The sequence below is a fragment of the Acanthopagrus latus genome, chromosome 15 (genome assembly GCF_904848185.1).
Source record: "Acanthopagrus latus isolate v.2019 chromosome 15, fAcaLat1.1, whole genome shotgun sequence".
NCBI lineage: Eukaryota > Metazoa > Chordata > Actinopteri > Spariformes > Sparidae > Acanthopagrus > Acanthopagrus latus.
The window spans coordinates 13,828,264-13,847,555 of record NC_051053.1 but is presented as its reverse complement, the minus strand read 5'-3'; the positions used below and the strand labels follow the sequence as shown (position 1 = coordinate 13,847,555).

The 19,292-nt window shown below is 42.5% G+C and overlaps 2 protein-coding genes across 3 annotated transcripts; both read right to left on the bottom strand.

Moving 5' to 3' along the window:
- Positions 1-1,701: 1,701 nt before the first annotated feature.
- emx2 (empty spiracles homeobox 2) lies at positions 1,702-7,658 on the bottom strand. 2 transcript variants are annotated; one of them, XM_037125007.1, is made up of 3 exons: positions 5,996-7,162; positions 4,579-4,763; positions 1,702-3,004 (listed from the first exon to the last, which is right to left on the bottom strand). In XM_037125007.1, the coding sequence occupies exons 1-3, from the start codon at positions 6,384-6,386 to the stop codon at positions 2,837-2,839; spliced, it is 744 nt and encodes a 247-aa protein (XP_036980902.1). In that variant the 5' UTR covers positions 6,387-7,162; the 3' UTR covers positions 1,702-2,836. The 2 variants fall into 2 exon arrangements, with proteins under 2 accessions (XP_036980902.1, XP_036980903.1); XM_037125008.1 differs by lacking the exon at positions 4,579-4,763 and having other exon boundaries at positions 5,996-7,658.
- A 1,548-nt stretch (positions 7,659-9,206) lies between these two features.
- On the bottom strand, positions 9,207-18,136 carry eif3s10 (eukaryotic translation initiation factor 3, subunit 10 (theta)). The gene is made up of 22 exons (XM_037124213.1): positions 17,951-18,136; positions 17,202-17,392; positions 16,976-17,112; positions 16,332-16,495; positions 15,762-15,961; positions 15,364-15,572; positions 15,104-15,275; positions 14,860-14,964; positions 14,634-14,732; positions 14,415-14,531; positions 14,088-14,273; positions 13,586-13,933; positions 13,388-13,492; positions 13,187-13,300; positions 12,944-13,066; positions 12,698-12,851; positions 12,199-12,380; positions 11,596-11,678; positions 11,063-11,499; positions 10,783-10,915; positions 10,518-10,666; positions 9,207-10,117 (listed from the first exon to the last, which is right to left on the bottom strand). The coding sequence occupies exons 1-22, from the start codon at positions 17,997-17,999 to the stop codon at positions 9,933-9,935; spliced, it is 3,642 nt and encodes a 1,213-aa protein (XP_036980108.1). The 5' UTR covers positions 18,000-18,136; the 3' UTR covers positions 9,207-9,932.
- Between the last annotated feature and the right edge of the window lie 1,156 nt (positions 18,137-19,292).

Genomic DNA, 19,292 nt, shown 5'->3' with positions numbered 1-19,292 from the left:
TTTTATAATTATCATCACTACTATTAATTTCGAAAAAAAACGTATTATTTTAGTTTTGGTTTTTCTAAACGCGTGCCTTCAGAATAAAAGTCATTTGCCATTATATTTAGCAGTTTAGCTCTAACTTTGGTAAATGTGGATGCTGAAAATCTCAAAAAAAAAAACAAAAAAAAAAAGACAATTTCACACACAGCAACATTCAAAACAAAAAAAAATGTGAAAATAATAATAATTTAAAAAAAAACGCGACAAATACGTCCAGGTTAAAATCAGACGCGTCCGGATGGATCAGAGCGTGCAGGGCTCTAATGAGAAGCCTGTCCTGTCTCCTGTGTGTCCATACAGGCGCACAGAGGGGGGGAGAGTGCGCCAAATTTGTTTGCGGCGGATCAAGGCTCACCGCCTCCACTGCACTTTCTTTATCTTAATTCCAACTTGAAAAGATATAATTATCTAGTTTGAACAGGACTGCTATCAAATCCTTCTTTAGAGGCAGGGTAGGGAAAAGCTCGAGTGGATTGTGAAGCTCTGAGCCGCTCGGTGTTGCCCGAGATAGGAGTAATGAAGTTGTGGAGTCCGGAGATACAAAGGGCATTAACCTCATTAGCATGAAACCTTTTCTTCTAACTATTGTGGGACCCTTTCAGTCCTCTAATCCCCCCTATTTCAAAGCTGGGTTTGTAATAAAGCTTTAAGGTTTTTTTTTTTTTTTTTGCTTTTTTTTTTTTTTTTTTTGCTTTTTTTTCTCAAAGCTAATGGTATTCTCTAAAGATTTTTATTGCCGTTATAATCTATGGGCCGATTAAGAATTCCCTATATACCATGAAGAGCCCCTCCTCCTCCTCCTCCAACCCAAACCACAAAAACAACTCTTTTTTTTTCTTCTTTTTTTTTTACTTCATGAAACAATTAAACAAACGCATGCAACCTCGCACCAGAAAACACTGGAGCTGGTGCTTGTTATGCATTCAAAAAAAAAAATCATAATCCAGTTAAAATGTGTCTGATTTTTTTTTTTTTTTTTAAACGCAGTGCTCATTGTTGTGCTGTTGGTTTGTTTGTGTGTAAATAGGGAATCATTTCCTGCTCTAAATAGCATCTTTCTAGTTTTCGCCTACAGGCTCCTAAAGAAGCCCTGCGATGTTGCAGCAGCTTGCAGCACGACGGAGCCCACAAGACAAGATTTTAAACAAAGATCCCATTTTGCGGCACATTGCAACCTTCCCTTATCGCGTCGTGAGGGGTAGTCAGATTGTACTAAATTATGTCCAACCAAGCCCCCTTGGATCCGTGGATTAAGAGATTAAAGTGGACCACTGGGCAATGCATCCCCTTTCCCCCCTCATATTACTCGCATGATAATTGCCTAAACTGATTTGCACTTTCACAAAAGCTTGTAGGGACTCTTTGTAGCCGGAGCGGAGCAGACGCTGCAGCCCCTCAGAAAAAAAAATAAAACTAATGCCGTCTATATCAGACTGAGAAACAAATGCAGAGCCGAGGACAACAAATTACAGGCTGCAGATTTTTTTTCTCTCTTTTTTTCTTCTTCTCTGTATGTGTTTTTAAATTAAACTGTCCAAACCTTCCTGCGCACTCAGTCCAAACTGTTCTGTTCGGTGGCACAGAAGAAGAATTTTAAAAAGGCCTCCATTCAGCCGCTCTGTAATCAAAAAGTCTGTACTTTTACTGCGCGCAACATATTGATAAAACTTTATTGACAAAATATTGACAATTACATACTTCTTGGAAGTATACTTTGTGTTAAAATTGTAGCAAACTTAACACAAACACAAAAATTATTTACATTCTGTAAAAGAGGGTTTAACAGAAACATTAACTTTTAGCATTTCTGTACATGGAATACGCTCAGTGCTTGAAGGTTTTTATTTTCTCTCTCTCTTTCAATCTCTCTCTCAATTCTTGCATTTAGTCCTTCGTGGCAACTTTCACTGGAGGGTCAAAGTCCTGACAGAAGGCTGCGTGGGGCCACAGCGACACATTGGTAAAGCTTTAGGTTAAAGGAATGTCCTGATGCCTTCCCTTTAAATCTGTGGTCTGATTGACTTTTTAGAAAGTTGTTGGTTTTTTTTTAAAAATCTTTTTTATGAAGTCGAATTTTTTTTCTTCTTGTTTTCTTTAAAAAAAAAAAACACTATAACGCAGCACCGCTACTTCATATGTTTTCACAATCACTTTTACACGAGAATCATTAATTAAAGACTGCACACTTTGTAAAAAGGAAGAAGCACGACATCTCTCAGTTTGAAAATAGAGTTAAAAACAAAATGGATTTTTTTCTTTTCTTCTTCTTCTTCGTCTTGGTTTGAGAAAAAAAAAACTCGTCAAATTAAAAACAACAACCAAGAAAAAAAAAAAATCTGTACCATGCAATTCAAGTTTTACAAAAGCAGTTTGGTGTTTTGGTATCTTGAGTGGAAACGTTTTGTTTTGTGTGTGTGTGTGTTTTTTTTCCTTTTAAAAAAAAAAAACCCTCTGAAGTGCAAACGTCCAATATGAATTGGAGTAAAATTAGGTGGTTGTAGATAGGAGATTGTAGTGGTGGCGGTGGTGGTGGTCGGTGCGTGGAAGGGTTCAGGTAGGTGGACTGAGACACTGTCAGTCGCATCTTCCTGGGCCATTTGGACTGACAGACCCAGCGCGGTGACAGCAGTGCCACCAGCCGGGTTCCTCTCACCCTCAGCTGCCGATCTCCGCAGATCTGAAATGTTATTGGCTTTAAACCCTCTCACTGTCTCTACACGGCATCATTTATCCAAGTCCTCCTTCAGTCAGACGCTGATATAGTTTGTTTTGTTGTTGTTGGTTTTTTTTTTTAATCGTCCGAAGTGACATCAATTTCCTCTGGGCTCGACTGTTTGGTCGCCAGTCTCCACCGGTTTATGTGATGCGATCCTTTCTTCTTCTGCTGAGACTCGGAGCCCTCCTCCTCCAACTTCTGTCGCTTGAACTTCGTCCTCCGGTTCTGAAACCACACTTTTACCTGAGGAGGGGGGGAGAGAGAGAGAAAACACAAAAAGCTCAGGATCAGTGTCACGAGATAAAGCGCGATTGGCCGGTGCGTAAAAGCACGCGTAAAAAGGACGCATTGTTTGGATGGCAGGGCTGAATACAGGCAGGCAGCGGCGCAGTGGAAATAAAAAGGTAAAACTGTGACTTGCAGCCGGTGAGCATAGAGCAAAACAGCCGGCAGAATTAGCACAGATGAGTTATAATCTCAGAGGAGCGCTCATCTATGCTATTAAAGTGACAAACTCATAGATTCATAATTGTTCCTCCACTGAATAATAATCATTTAACGCACAGCGAGTGAACCCAGCCCAATGAAGGTCAGACAACTTTTCAAAATAAAACGGTACAAGTAAGCAGTCGTTACATCCCATAATAAGCCCCCAGGATTTAAACAAAAAGTGTAAACAACGTAAATGCCAGGACGCGAATACACCAAACGTGTTTTTATTTATACTCTCACAAACATTTTGTCTGGGAAAACTTTTGACGCTTCATCCAAAGTAGGTCAGACTATTTTTTTTTCTCTCCCCCCCCATTACTCTAAAATATTTCCAGGCCGACATGTGAACGATAAAAGAATTTTGTTTTTGCAGGAGAAAAAAAAGGCACGCACGCCACACATCTAACATGTATTTCCACACGCTCCCCTGAATCGACTGAGCCCTGTTTAAACGGTGCCGTGGGGGAATTAACGACATCTAAATCGATAAATTGTTCTGCTCCTGCTTTGTCACTCCGCGGCCCCCTTTTTTTTAAGCGCTTAAATGGCAACTGAGGTGCATTTAATAAGCCCTCAGTGGGCTAATTGAAGTAGGTGACGGTTCATTTCTCCCTTCAGTTCCTCCAAAGGCCCCGCCGTCCAAAGGAGACACCGCGGACAAAAGACAGCGGCTGATGGGCTCAAACAGCATCTTAAATATGGCAGGGGGGGAATTCACTGAACCCGCCGCGCTCTTTGTATCGCCTATCCCATAAAATGGTTAACTGGTTAATTTGCCCTCCATTTTGAAAGGCAACATTCTCCCCCCAAAACAAAGTAATCCAACCCCTCCTAAAATGAGGTTAGGCCTATACAATGACAGTGGATTCGATCCAACAGAAAGCCTCTGTCTCCGATTGACAACAGGCGTTTATGGACTCCGCCGTGTAGAAAACAATTTGCCCGGCTGATTTATTTAAAATGACTGTTTTCCTAACGACGCGTCTCGTCTGTATTGTCACGCGTGAACGTACATTTATTTTATCACAGCGGCCTGGTTTTAAAGGGGCGCCGTGACGCACGTGCCACGATGCAGAAGAAAAAAACAGAAACAAACAAAACAAAAAATATATATATCGCTTATATTCCACGACAGCAGCCTTCATCGTGGGAGAAATACCGTCTTTATAATGACATCAGAGAAGGAGACTGTGACGTGAGAGCAGGCCTGGTGCCACACAGCAGCAAACAGTGTAAACATTTCAAAATAAAACCAGCGCGCTGCCCCCCAAAAAACGACGGCGCGTCAGGCTGAACGGTGATCGGGGAAATGTCGTGTCTCTTACCTGAGTTTCTGTGAGGCTAAGGCTGTGGGCGAGCTGTTTTCTTTCTGCTCCCACCACGTAATGGTTTTTCTCGAACGCGTGTTCGAGCCGCAGGAGTTGCGAAGGTGAAAAAGCTGTCCGGATTCTTTTGGGCTTTCTGGCCAGCGCGTTGTGCAAAAGGAAGCTCTCCGGACTCGTTTCATTGCCTGGGAACGAGCAGAGAACGAGGGTCTGTCATTACCTCTTTTTTTTTTTCTTTTTTTTTTCTTTCTTTTTTTTCCCTCCTTAAATTCACAACATAATAACATTTGTAATGCAAACAGCAGGGCCTGCGCACAGCTGTGGGACAATAGTCCACAGAGGGCAGACTGGAAATACAGCAGGATGATGAACGTGTGAGGAGAGGCTGGACATCAGCGCAGAAGAGAAACACGTGTGTATTTTAAATGTCATCTTATTGTTGGTTTGTCTAACGTAAGAGAGACCACCGCAGGAAGACAAGAAGGAGTCAACACAAAGCAGAGGGATATAATCCCGGGCCTAATTAAATTAGCTCAAAAACGTCCTTTGTAAACAAAATCACAGGTGAAATGGAAGCAGCGTGAAGACGTTTAAATACACAGCAGCAAACGAGCACTTTAGAAATTAATTTAGCATTCATCCACATTTAGAAAAGGATCATTTTGCTTTAATTTGTCCGAAATGAACAAATAATGTCGAGTATAAACATCATAAAATTTACAACCAAAAGTAAAAAAGTAAATAAAAATAATGATCGAATTATCTGGTCTAAACATCACGCAGGTAAAGTCCACTTAATAATAAAGTAATAATACAATTAAAATGACCCCAAATTTGACTTCTGTCAGCCTTTAAAAAATAGCAATAGTCTCGTGAAATAATCATCAATATTGTTTCATTCTTTCCCTTTAAAAACAACATTTCTTATCTGAAAGCAGCCTGAGCTTAACCTGCAGAGCAGCGACATCCATTAGTTTCGTTTTACGCAGGCCATATATCATGTGCTATATGTAACCTGCAGGACCGGCAGTGTACAAACATGTCAACATTACTTGTAGTCTTTTTTTTTTTTTTTTAGCCTTGAATAGACGCTGGAAGCAGCAGGCAGCTACACCCGCCGAGGCGACAATTATTCTGTTTGTTTCTTCTTAATGACCAAATTAATTAAACGTCAGGGTCATTTTAGAGAAATAATCCTTTAAATAAATTTCTGTTGTGTCCGGAGAATATAAAGAAGACAAAAAATAAATAAATAAATAAATAAAACCTGCGCTGCTACAGCTTCGCATATTTTTAATTCCATCTACATCTGCTGTCTGCGCTGATGGTCAGGGAGAAAATTACAGTCGCCACTCTCGTGCCGCTCGGCACGTTTCGTGCGTAAAAGTGAGCCAGAGGAAGCACGGTGATAACTTACCTTGAAATCTGTGACCCAAGTACCTATATCTGTGTAATAACCAGGGGTAGAAAGTTGATGGGTCTCTTTGCTGGCTGGCAAAAAGAGGGTGCGGACTGTGTGAGGATGAAAGCGGGTGAGCGGCCAGAGCGTGCGGCGGGGCCACCGGATGCACCGGGACGGCGGAGTTTTGCTGATGAGAGACCGCCTCGGCGAACACCAAGTCCGGGTTAGAGTAGACGCCCCTGCCGCCGGAGTGAAAGCCGTTGAGAAAGGGGTTCATCTGGCCGGAGTTTGCATAGCTGAGAGCCGCTGGCCTGATGGGCTCCTCGGTGCGGGACGCCGGTACAGGATTATCCTTCGCCACTAAAGACTCTATAGTAAAACACCTCTTGGGTGTCGGTTGAAACATGGTCTGATAGTCCAGATTCCCCAGTTTAAGTTAAAGTTGTCGGAGGCGCTCTCGCTTGGAAAATACTCCACACCCAAGAAAAGGGGCAAAGTTTCTGCGCAGTAAATAAGTTGGGAAAAGGCGGCAGTGTCGAGGAAGCCAAAATAAAAAGTGCTCGGCTACTCCCAGACTAATCCATGGATGTGATCGTTTTCCTCGCCGTGTTCGTGCAGGCAGATTTGTTAGTTCATGAGCCTAATTAGCGCTGCAGTCCCATAAACAGCTTCCTCTGAAGGCTGTAATGGCATGGTGATTGGTCGCTGCCGCTGCTGCTCGCCTTAAGGTGGAGAAGGGGAAGACGCTTAAAAAGTGCGTCAATGGGAAGCAGGGGCGCGGAGAGGCGGACTCGACGCGCAACACGGAACGGATTCGTCCAGAGACTAGCCCCCCGCACGCGCGCGCGCACTCACACACAGACACACACACATACGCGCACATGTCTCCAGGACATTTAACACACTCATCTGGACCAGTAGAAAAGCTCAAGGTAGCCTGCTTATTTGCATTTACGGCCTATGACAGGTTCAAACTGATTTTTTTTTTTTCTTTTTCTTTTTTTGGGAAGGGGGTGTAAGTGTGAGTCCAGCCGGTGATTGCTTTTAATTACGCACAACAAGGTTGCGCAAACATCAAATCAGCTCCATTAAAGTCTATTTTCGTTGCCATGCGCGCGGATAATATTTAGCACGAGCTTAATTGGTCAGTCGGCCTTCATTTAATTCTCTATTCTCTTCCTGTTTTGTTTTGGTTTTTTTTTTCTAACTGGATCCATGAAGAGAAAATTGTTCGTTGTATCGTTATTCAGTTTTCTCCAGATTGTGTTAGGATGAGTTTGGAAGTGACGACTCTTCACATCCTCTGGATGAGGCGACTGGGAGACATGAGCAAGCTCTGGCCATCCGTCTCTTTTATTTTATTTATTATTTTTTCTTTTCTTGTCAACCGTGCGGGACACTGCGTGAAAACTGACAGAGCCTTCAAAAAAAAAAAAAAAGAAAGAAAAAACCCACCTTCCCCGCTGACGAGTCGCTGTGTGTCAGTGTCCCTGAGCGCAGGCTGCTCAGGTGTGTGTTGGAGGGGTTACCTGTGACGGCAGCCTGTCAGCCCTGTGTGGATCACACAGCTGCAGCCACGGCCGCGCACCGAGGCCCCTCATAAACACATGATACACACGGATTACACTCACGGGGCTCCATCAAATGAACAGAGGCGAAACTGAAGGATGCTGTTTCTTGTGTTTGGAAAAAATAATTAATTTACTTAAATACATTTTCACTTCTATTTTTTCTTCGTACATTTTTTATGGAAATTTTCAAATATTTTTTTAATTATGTTATTATCACCCATATCATAAAATAATCTAAGAGCGAAATTATTATTATTATTATTATTATTATTATTATTATCATCGTCTCTTACTTTTAGTCTTATCTATACGAGCCTTGTGTACATGTATGCTTGAGGATTTATTTGTTGCGGTGGGTTAAGGGTCTGTGGAATAAAATACAAACTACAGACTAAAATGGGTTCTTGAAGCTGTCAGAGCACCAACAGCTGTCCAACACATAATACGGCCGGTTTGACATCCAGTCCAGATTACATTGTTAACATGAACAGTGTGAGGAGTGACTGGGGGGTTGGAGGCTTTAGATGTTTCATTCGAGGTCGCTCAGTCAGTTTCATCAAGGTGTCGCCTTATATTTGTAACGTCACCTAATAAATATCGGTGTCTTAAACATGAGAGACAATGTTATTATTATTATTATTGTTGATATAATTATTATTATCATTATTAATAATAATACAAAGAACGTCGCACTTAATGGGGCCAACCAAATCCAAAGCCGTCTGTTGTTGAAGATTATTTTGTATTTCTTTTTCCAAGAAATCGAGCATGTCTGAGGTTTTCTTTTAACAGCTTGTTACTGGTCTGTTAATTGACTGCACACTGACTGACCACTGCCAGCATGTTTTTACTTCATCCGAGTTTTCCACCGAGGGAAGCGTCACTCCTCTCCGTGGAGCTTTACCGACCTCTAGTGGTCACATACTGGTACTGTGATTAAAACGGTCCGAAAACTGGGATTTCGAGGCGCTTCGGAGGCACCCTGAGAGCAGAGAGACCCACAAGGTCCTCGGCGAAATGAAGAGCTTACAGTCTATCAGGGTAACTACTGACATCTTCAGTCAGATGACCCAACAGGCCTTTGAAAGAAAGCATCCTCTCTACTCAGATAATTATAATAACGGTTACATTCACACAAAGTCTCACATCCAAGTTCCTCAGTTCTTGCACATTTTCTGAAGTCAGCATTTATCAAGTGCTTTCAAGGAGCACTGTCAAGCTGTTCAAGCACATTAGTTTTGTAAAATGACATTCATGCACCTGAACAGTAGATAATCTAAAGGACTGTTTCACTACATATTAAATCAGATGTTATTGTGCTAGCAACCACATTTCTATTTTGAGATAGCTTTCCGCAGCAAACAAGTTAAAAATAGAAAAAAAAAGTTTGTTTCATAACATGTCTGTCTGTAAATACACTTGGCTGGATATCATTTAAAACAAACAATCAAGATCATTTTCCAAGCTTTCCGAGCATTCTCAAGGATTTCCAGCACAACTGCGTCACTCAATTGTTTCTGCTTACATATCACACCCCATCAGATTTACCCTTGTGTCCCCCTGGTTGGAAATCTTGTCACAAATATTAACACGACTTAAATTATACAAGAGTGCTGCAGTCTTCAATGGTGACAGCATGAGTCAAAATGAATGAGTAGGTGGTGAGCAATCATCTTTATTAATAAAGGCTTTATCTGTACACATGCAACCAGGTTGGATACCGTTGACTGCAGCGAGATAGAACCACATACAGAATATCAATAAAGGCCAATTGAATACTCTAAGCATGCACATCAAAATGTTATTTCCACTTGTTCGATATCAGGTTAAGAAGCATCTGAAACACAAGATGAGGAGCAGAGATCACTGAAGCAGATGACATATTCCTGGTCATTGCCAATACAAGAGTTGTGGATCAGTGCTGTAATATAACATCTATGCAAAGGTTATTAATTTAAAAAGAGGCAGTTGGTGATACGCTGAGATTGCATTGAAAGTTGGAGCGGGTGTGTTTGTTTTCAGTTTAATCAGTTTCACGTCACACAGTGTAATGTAATAACACTCCTAACCACTGGGGGAAGTCATGTCTACACTGATGGTTTGCATGAGGCCAAAGTGACTAAAGTGAATCGGTTTATGATGTTTCAGTTTGTGAGAAGCCTCGGGTTCAAAACTGTAGAAAGTCAAGATAAAGATAACGGGACACAAAATCCCCAGGAAATCTACTGTCTCATTCAAAAAAAGAACAATGCACATGAGTATCAGGAACTTGGAGCCATTAATGAAACACTGGCTAACTGGCTGATGGGATATTGAATATTATTATTTTTTCCAAAACCAATTAATCATTAACCGGGCCAATTGGATGTAGCGGTTGCTGCTCAGCGGCGGACAGTGGTCCAGCCATCATCATCTGTCTCGTTCTTGGTGCGACGAGCGGCATCTTTGTCACCACGCCAACCCTTTTCTCCGTCAGCATCACGCTCGCGCTCCCTTTCCCTCTCTCTGGGTGGCTCCCTTTCCCGCTCCATCCTCTTCTCATCGCCTCCACGACGCCAAGAACCTCCTGAGGAAACAGAGACTCATTAGGACGTGTTAAAGCCATAAACATATTCAACTTATAGTATGGCTCCAGTTAAAAAGTTTGTGGGACTCTTTCCAAGACACCTGCTGTAGCAGCAACTTGACAGGTCAGCAGCGCCCTCTGCTGGCTGAATGCAACACCTCTATATAATTTACCTGATGTTTGTGTTGGACACATGATAAATTATGTTCACACCTACTTAAATGTGATGTGTTGTATTTCATGGAGCCCGTGTCAGTATGCTTGAGGACAGCTAAAAAAGTTTTGATGTGAGGCTAAATAAAACAAATCTGAAGGCTTTCTACAGCTTCTAAATATGTCCTACAGGACATGTGACGCCTCCTACATTTATTTCTGGTAAGTATGTAACAGCTCTGCACACCTTCATCTTGATCTCTCGGAGCTCTGAGTTCACGGTCATCCCTGCGGTCTCTATCACGGCGTTCACCACGGTCACTAGTGTCTTCTCTGCGAGAGTCCCTCCAGGAGCTTGACTCCTCTGTGCCTCCTCTCCTCCAGCTAGACTCCTCTCTGTGAATATACATGACAACGATTAACAGAACTGTGACAATTCAGTGAAAAACAGACTATGACATCCTCTGCAGTTATTACTCTGAAGATAAATGCATCAGAAATTTTGGCATCACCTCGGTGGACGACGGTCTCTGAAGCTGCCCCCAGATCTTTCCTCTCCTTCACCCTCATCACCGTCTTCTGAGCCACCGCCACGGGGAGGACCCCAGCTTTCCTCTCTGGCCTTCTCCCGCTCACGCCAACCACCTGACAAGGTTGAAACTTCTAATTAAAAGTATTTGCTTATGATCCCTGCCCGAAATTACATGTCAACAGAGCTGCGAAGCACCCTGATTCTTCACGTACATTAAAAGACATCATCAGTCATTAGCAGCTGAATGGCTACAGGCTTACCGGGTCTGCCCAGAGGCTTCCAGGGTTTGGCATCATCACCACCACGACGTGGCCTGTCGTCATCCATGCCTCTCCTTCCACCTCTGTCATCATCTCCTCTTCTGGAGCCCCAATCATCATCAGCCACACGCCTTGGACCCCTCAAGTCTTCCAGGTTTCTGCGTGGACCTCTGTCATCATCAAAGCCACGTCTTGGACCACGGTCATCATCAAAGCCACGCCTTGGGCCGCGGTCATCATCGAAGCCTCTACGTATAGGACGGTCATCGTCCATTCTGCGTGGAGGACGGTCATCATCAGCACCACGACGTGAACCTCTGTCATCTTCAAAGCCTCGCCGGGGTCCTCTGTCATCTCCACCCCTGCGAAGACCGTCGCCCCGCCGGAAGGGTGGCTCTTTCTCCTCTCCATCCTCACGGCCCTCCTGCCTCCAATCCCTGTAGGCGGGGGGGGAGCACAAGCATAATTAGAGTAGCCTAAATCAGTAATTAATATTGGTTTAACAAAAGTAGGATTAAGTTTCCAAAACATACTTTTCAGGCATGGAACGACGCCAATCCGATCCCCCTTCCTCTGTGCGCTTCCTCCATCCTCCCTCCTCCTTCTCACCCCAATCCTGTAGAAGCAAAACAAAATCGGATCAAGACACACTCTGTCATGATGCCACTGTACGGTCTGTAAACCTGCTACATGAAAAGGCACTGTAACATTAAATGGTTAAGCCTGTAGTCTTCTGCTCTGCTCAAGTCCAGGAACTTGTATGACTAAATTATTCTATCGCACATTCATCTGATATTACACAAATCAAATGAATCACATTATTTTACGACAAACTACTGTGATAAATTGTCTTGCATTATGTCAGTGATAGACAGGCACTAACCTGCAATACTAACAGACAGGTAAAGACTTGAACTTTGTTTCTCTGCCTACAGTTCAGCTCATTTAGAACATTTTTTTTGTATTCTAGGGACCATGGTATCACAATTATTGTGGGTAACATGATAAAAAATTCTTTAATTTTTAAACAAATCCTGTGATTCCATCCCTTCATATTTGCATGGAACCTCAACTAATTAAGAATCAATTGTCAGCTCTGACCATGAGTAAAAAGAAACAAATGAAAAGAACTGTACTTTGGCTTTCTCCTCTGGAGGGCCCCTTCTCTCCTCCTCACGACGACGTTCTCGCTCTTCGATCTCCTGCTGGCGAGCACGCTGCTTTCGTTCCTGCTCCTCGAGCTTGCGCAGACGCTCCTGGTACTCCCTCTCCTCCTCCTCTCGCTGCTCTTGTTCCAGGCGTTCACGCTCCTCACGCTCTGTTTCAAAAGCAGGAAAACAACATGAGGCATGTTCAGACGCAGAGAGAAAAACATCAATGATTTTATATATATAAAAAAGTTCTCATTGAAACGTTGTCATGTCCTTTTTCCCTGACCTCACCCAACAAAATGAAAATGTTGTGCTGGGCGACAGCTAAGGCTCTCCCTATAATACCACTTTAACTACTGGTGCCATTATTTCAACCACAACTCCCTCCATTTTATGTTGCATAAGCACACTTAAAGTCCTTTATCGTGGCTGATTGGCTCAGAGTTTGTCTGTGTCCCAGTACACGTGCTATAAAATTAACTACCTTTCTTTAGCTGCTCCTCGTGGATACGCTGAGCCTCTTCCTCTTTCTGACGGTAGTAAGTGTTACGCCGGTCCTCTTTGCGCTGCTTCTTCCTTTCTTCCAGGCGCTTCTTCCTCTCCACAACCAAGCGCTCCTCGAAAGTTTTCAGTTTTTCCTTTAAAGACACAATAGCACATTTTAAACCACTGCTACAGTTATGTAGGCGATTTATAGTAATGGCTCTGTGCAGCATCATAACAGTCTCACCTCATAAATGAAGCTACGGGCAGCAGTAATTTTGGACAAGAAGTTTTCTTTGTCCTCCATCATCCTGGACATGCGCTTCTTGTGCTCCAGAGCCTTCTCCCGTTCCACTTTCATGTTACTGATCTGCAAGACAAAGACAAAAGAAAATTCTTAGATTCTAGATACTCACTTGGGAGTTTTCAATGTCCTTGATCTATGTATATCAGGGTTGTTTTTATTAATGTTTTTTTCCCCCAAACATACCCTCTCCTCCTCTTGGAGTTCCCACAGCTCCATGTCCTTGATACGCTGCTCCTCATACGCCTTCTTGATAAGAGGAATCTCTTCGAGACGTTTTGCCCTCTCAAAGTAGTCGATCTGGCACGAAAGAAAAATTGGAAATATTAGTGTTCATTTCACATCCAGGTGACTAAGGTGATTTTCACTTATGTATCACTCAGTTACCTTCTTCTCCTGGTTCTTCAGACGCTCCTGAAGTTCCTTCTTCTCCTTCTCCAGCTGCTCCACCTGTTTGGCCATGATGAAGTCAGGATCCAGCTCCTCAAGGTCCTGTAAGAAGACATTTGTTAGTCTCACCTTTGAACTTCATATCCCAATGACACATTTCTGCAATATACAGTTAAATCTAACAAATCAAGTTACCTCAATATCAATATCCTTGAAGGCCTTAGCTCCCAGTTCAGTCTTCTTGATCTGCTCCAGTCGTTCACGGACTGTCTTCTTCTTGATCTGCTCATGCTCCTGCATGATGCGCTCCTTCTCTCGCTCTTTGGCCTCCTGGCGCAGACGCTCCTCTTCAGCCTTGCGGACCTTCTGCATCTCAGCTTCACGCTGCTCCAGCTCCTCCTTCTCACGCTGAATGTTGAGGCTCTCCAGGCGCTCCTTGCGCTCCTCAATGGTTTGTCTACGAGCCAGGATGCGCTGGTGATCTTTGCGGGCATTTTTGAGATAGGCAGCGATGGCCTGTTGGTTTTGCTCCTCGCGCTCTTGCTGAGAGGGGAAAAAGACATTGTAATAAAGTTGAAAAACACTGCATATAAAAGGAGTTTAATACTACGTGAAAATACACACTAATATTGGTCACTCATCAGGTGGATCTGGTCTGGTGTGACAACATACGAGAGCTTGGTACGACTGAACTCACCAGGATGGAAGCAGGCTTGATGATGTAGATGGCTTTGGCCAAAGAAGCAGACATTGCAGTCAGCTGGTTCCTTATCTGCTCTGAGGGCATGTTCTGAAGGAAAGGACCAACAGGGGCGTCCTCTTTGGTCGAGTAGTTCAGGTCAGAGCCAAAGCTCAGAGTGCGAGAGGTGTGATCTATACGGACCTAAAGTGAAAAATTAAATATTATACAAGTTAAAAATATAGCATGATAAACACTCTAAGTCTTGACATTGCCATAAAAATACTTTTGTTGGCCTATCGATAGTGTATAATACTGCATAATCTTTCCTGATCTTGACCTTACCTGCAGATCACAGTGCCGGGCAGCATCCACAATGGAGCGCTCCAGCTGGAAGGCATCCACAAATGGAACAAGGGAGGCTAGACGAGTGAACTCGATGCTTTGATAGATCTGCGCAACCTAATATAATCCACACAGAATAATTAGAGAGTCCCATCAGTACAATGTGAATGTGATTTGGAAGAGCATTCCAGGGAACTGAAAACTACACAAGAGACTTACCTGTTGCAGGAGTCTCAGGATGGTATTACTCTGCAGATGAGGGACATACTGCTGCAGATCAGCCTCCTTCTCAGCCTGGTCTCTCACCCAGTTCAACACCTAGTAGAATAATAAGTTTGTAACCATATGTTGGGATAAGAAATGACTAGCTAAGATTAATAAACATATTAAATAAATTCAACATAGGGTGAATGGAAAAAAAAAACTAAAAAGCCAGACTGTTTACCTTGGTCACTCTTCCACTCAGCTTCAGAGGATGAAAGTCTACCTCAAGCCAGTTGTACAGTTCTTTGATATCAGGAACAACATACTGCAGCAGATTGAATCTCACCTAGAATGCAATTGTCAAAACATTGTTAAGTTAATATCTATGAAGTTTTGGATGTCTTATTTCAATAGAAAAGTATTTTGAGGAACTGATAGAGACCTAAAACACTTAACAGGGCTTCTTTCCTATGTGCATAATGTACCATGTCATTGATGAGACTCTGGCGGGTTGGTGGAGACTGCAGGCCCAGGAGGGTGGCCAGCCTGCGGTGCTTTTCCACAATGATGCCATCCATGTCCAGCAGCCGAGCGATGTCAGTGCGCTCGGGGGTGATGGGAATGGACAGTGTTGCCAGGAGGACTCTGGTGGACATCCTGAAGACAGAAAGCAAGTTATATTAACAGCTTGCTCCTAAACCAGAGTAAAGCTTGTGCATTTATCAACAAATAATAAATAAGGTACCTCTGCATCTCATCTTGGGTCAGATTCTTTCGCATCTCCCTTGAGAGATGATAGAGCCGGTGGAGGGTGCAGGCGTGGAATAGAGCATTTCCAGATTTCCAGAACACAGTAGACACCTTGTTGTAATAGTTGGCCATCAGCTGGGGTTTAGGAGGCTTCTTGGAAAGAGCAAACAGTCCATGGATGTCTTCAACAGCCTTGAATGCTTCCTGGATAACAAGAAAAAAAAACAAACTTCAATAACAATATCTTCACTCTGACCATATGTCACATATTTCATTACACAGGAATTTTTTTTTTTTACAAATCATACTATACATATTTATAGACTTTCTAAGGAACTTCTAAAAATGTTTTACACATTTTAATTAAGAGTTTATAGACTAAAACCGACTGACCTGCCAGAGCTCCATGCTTATGGCGCTGTCCAGCTGCACGAGACGTGTCTCCAGGTGCATAGACTGGCTCTCAGGGTTGTTCAGATTGATGGCAGTGCTCTGGTTGTGGTGGCGCTGGATCTGACCCAGATGCATACGCAGATTGTCACACAGTTTGCGGAATTCTGCTTTACGGGTGTACTGAAGGCAGAACTTGAATGCTGCAGAAAAGATGATTAGATGTTATTTACAGCAATGAGTATGTATGCATGTCTAATCCTATCAAGTTAGGTTAAGATAAAAGCCATACGACATTAAAATTTTAAACTTAATTTTTTATAATGGGCCCTATTAAAACATGAATTCCCATGGTACAGGCTGAAGTGACAGTGTTTCTCATTTCAAATATGGCACCACTGTTATGTTCTAGACATATGTTATCATACACTGACATCTAACCTACTTGAAGACAACCTAAACCTAAAACGTTTTGCTGACAGTAACTCTTATGCAGCCTTGGAAAACAAAACAAAACACACTTCATTCAGATGTATGAGTTTGCATAATATGGTGTTCAGTTTGTGTCCCTACCTTGCTGGGCAATGTCATGGTACAGGCGCTCCACCTTGGAGTTGTTTCGCAGCAGGTCCAGGCACTGACGGTACGACTCCCACAAGAACTTGACCCAGGGAGTGAGCAGCAGGCGATCAGTACGATCCTGAGTGTCCTCTCCACTCACAGCGCTCAGGAGCACGCTAAAATCACAATGAGTTCGATGTTATCAGTCCACCTGAAATGTGTCGAGCATCTTATACTCTAGGTTGTGCCATCATCAGTATAATATAATATTCAATTACCTTATTTACATTACACCACCCTACACAGCATTATTTAAATAAGTTTTTCATGTTTAGATATTATAGTTTATTTTTATATTTTAACCTCTGCACTATTTTAACAATAGTTTCTCATTCTTCACTTGTATGCTTTCACTTTTATACATATAGTTTAATGTTGGGAATTACAAAATGATGAAGTCAATGACTGCGTCACTGTCGTCGTTGTGTATATGATAATCACCTTTCTACATCAAGATGCTTGTCAAGTTTGTTATTGCACAATGAGATTAGTTTAGATTCAGTAACATGTTAAAGGTAAATCAACAACATGTGGAGGCCATGCAATAAAGCTTTACAGTGACATCCCTTCTGCATCCGACATTTAAGCATCCTCACCTTTCAGGAGTCTGGATGTTGTCCAGATCCTCGATGTCCAGGACCATCTGCTGGGACTCCTCCTTGGCAGTCTCAGTCTTCTCCTCCGCCAGCTTCAGGTAAGCCCTAACCACATCCTCCAGAGATTTGATGTTCACCTGAAAGCAAAAGACAAACATTAAGTTAACTAAGAAAAAAAATCACACTCTGGTTTCTTTAGCTACCTGACAGATTTCTCCTCACACACCTGCTGGCAGATGTTCTTGTACTGGTAGAGACCCTCCTTGGCCAGGTGGCTCTTGCGGAGATCCACGCAGAGCTCCAGGTACTTGAGCATGATGGGCTCGTGGATCTTCTGCCATGTTCGATGTTTCTTGCTCTTGATGACATCGTACAAAACATCCAAGGCTGGCTGCTTCTTGCCAACCTCAAGGAACTCTGTATCAACACAGAAAAACCGACTGGTGTGAGCTCCATCACTTGTCTACGGTAACCACAAAAATAACGTAACGCTCCAAAACGTTAGCATTTCGCACCACCAGCACCAAAGATCATAATGCCTTGATTAGCTAACGTCAACCCTGCCTTACATTGTTAGGCCCGTGGTGCTCGGTGAACGTGACATTAGCATTACCTTAACGCTAATGTAAAAAAGGGACCATTAACAGCATGACAGTGGCTAAAGTACATTGTAAGCTAGCTGTCACGAGTGTTCACAGTCATTTAACAGCGACCTAAGCTACATTTCCATATCACCGATTTTGCACAATGAGCAGCACCACAAAAATGGCCTAGCCGGCTAGCTATATACTAAAGTAGCTGTAGCGATATGGCTTCCCCGCCATTCCAGCTATTAGGTTACTAGCTAGCAGCTAGCCCAGCTAACTGCGCCGCAGCATTGATGACAAGGCACACGAAGGCTAAAGCCAGCCAACGGTTAGCTAGTTAGCATGAATGTGTGACATCTGTGAGACGTATCGCTGTGTTTTTACTCACCGTTCGCTCGTTTGAGAGCATTTTCTGGCCTTTGAAAATAAGCCGGCATGTTGATGGCGTTCTACTGGAACTCCAAATTGGCTGACTTGAGTGAATTTTGACAAATTTCACCAGTCCATCCACGCCACACACTCACCCGCAACGACGGTGCTGGCTGAGAAAGGAGGAACCTCGTGAGCGGCCCTGCTAGGGTTGCCAGGTGCGTCACGCGCTTCCCCCTATCACAGTGTCCCTCCCAGGAGTTGACTGACATTCAGATCTGTCTCAACCAAAATATGAACATGGTTTCTGTCATTATTTTGCTTAACGTGCCTTATTGAACGTGTGTATCACCACTCTCCTGTTGGTGGTCCTGCCTGCTAAAAAAAGACTTTAAAGTATTGCTCTCTAAGTTATTATTCACTTGTAAGTATGTTGTGGTTACACCGTTTAATACCCAACAACAGCCGGAACTCTGTCGCATCTGCTTGAGTTCGTATGATGGAGAATCCTGAATATGCACATGTATTGTAGGGTTGCATGTATTCTACCTATAATTATTAATTTTGCTGTCACATATTTCAGTTTCATAGACTATTTGTACTGGTAAATGATCATTGATGTTAATGAAAAAAGGTAACAAATAAATACAGTGTAGAATATGTATATAATGGGAACATTTCTGATAAACCTTTATTAGAATACATGTTTAAATGAATATTTCTACTAACGAATTATGGACTGGATAACAGCGATGTAAAACCCACAATCGGGGTTTTAAAATCAAACCTGGCAACTCTACTTCTACGAAGGTCCCGTATGAGCTCCTCTTTAGGACGCATTCATAATCCGTCGTAAAATATCAACCACATCAAACTTTGTGGGCTTGATGCTTCACTGCATTGCAAGAACAACACTTTACAACTTTTAAAACATTCAAATAGAGATTTGAATTATGTCGCTTAAATTATTCAAAGTGACATCAAAGTGAAATATTTTCATACTATCTCATTGTGACTGTGAATTTACACTGACACTCCTCTCCATAGATATCATAAATATAAAGAAGCTTTTAAAATATATTTGTTTATATATTTAAAATAAAAATCATCAACCATTACTCTGCTGTTATACTTATATTAGATTGGTAATTGAAGTGAAGGCATAATGTGGCTCAAATATGTACTATGGAGATGTATTTATGAAAAATTGATACAAACATCACCAAATATCACCCACCTCATATTAATTCCAAGCAGCCATAGTTTACAAGTTGAACAATAAAACAGAACAACAAAAGTGAAAGAAACTGTAATATAGATTCAAATGAAAATTGGGGTCTAATTAATATATAAATCAAGTA

Excerpts from the sequence above, each read along its gene's own strand:
- eif3s10 (XM_037124213.1), bottom strand. The coding sequence starts at position 17,999 with ATGCCGGCTTATTTTCAAAGGCCAGAAAATGCTCTCAAACGAGCGAAC. Across the intron at positions 14,965-15,103 it reads AGAGTCTCATCAATGACATG|GTGAGATTCAATCTGCTGCA; the intron begins GTACATTATGCA and ends ATTGCATTCTAG. Across the intron at positions 13,067-13,186 it reads AACTCCAAGAGGAGGAGAGG|ATCAGTAACATGAAAGTGGA; the intron begins GTATGTTTGGGG and ends TTTGTCTTGCAG.
- emx2 (XM_037125007.1), bottom strand. The coding sequence starts at position 6,386 with ATGTTTCAACCGACACCCAAGAGGTGTTTTACTATAGAGTCTTTAGTG. Across the intron at positions 4,764-5,995 it reads CTTGGGTCACAGATTTCAAG|GCAATGAAACGAGTCCGGAG; the intron begins GTAAGTTATCAC and ends GCTCGTTCCCAG. Across the intron at positions 3,005-4,578 it reads TTAGCCTCACAGAAACTCAG|GTAAAAGTGTGGTTTCAGAA; the intron begins GTAAGAGACACG and ends CCCCCTCCTCAG.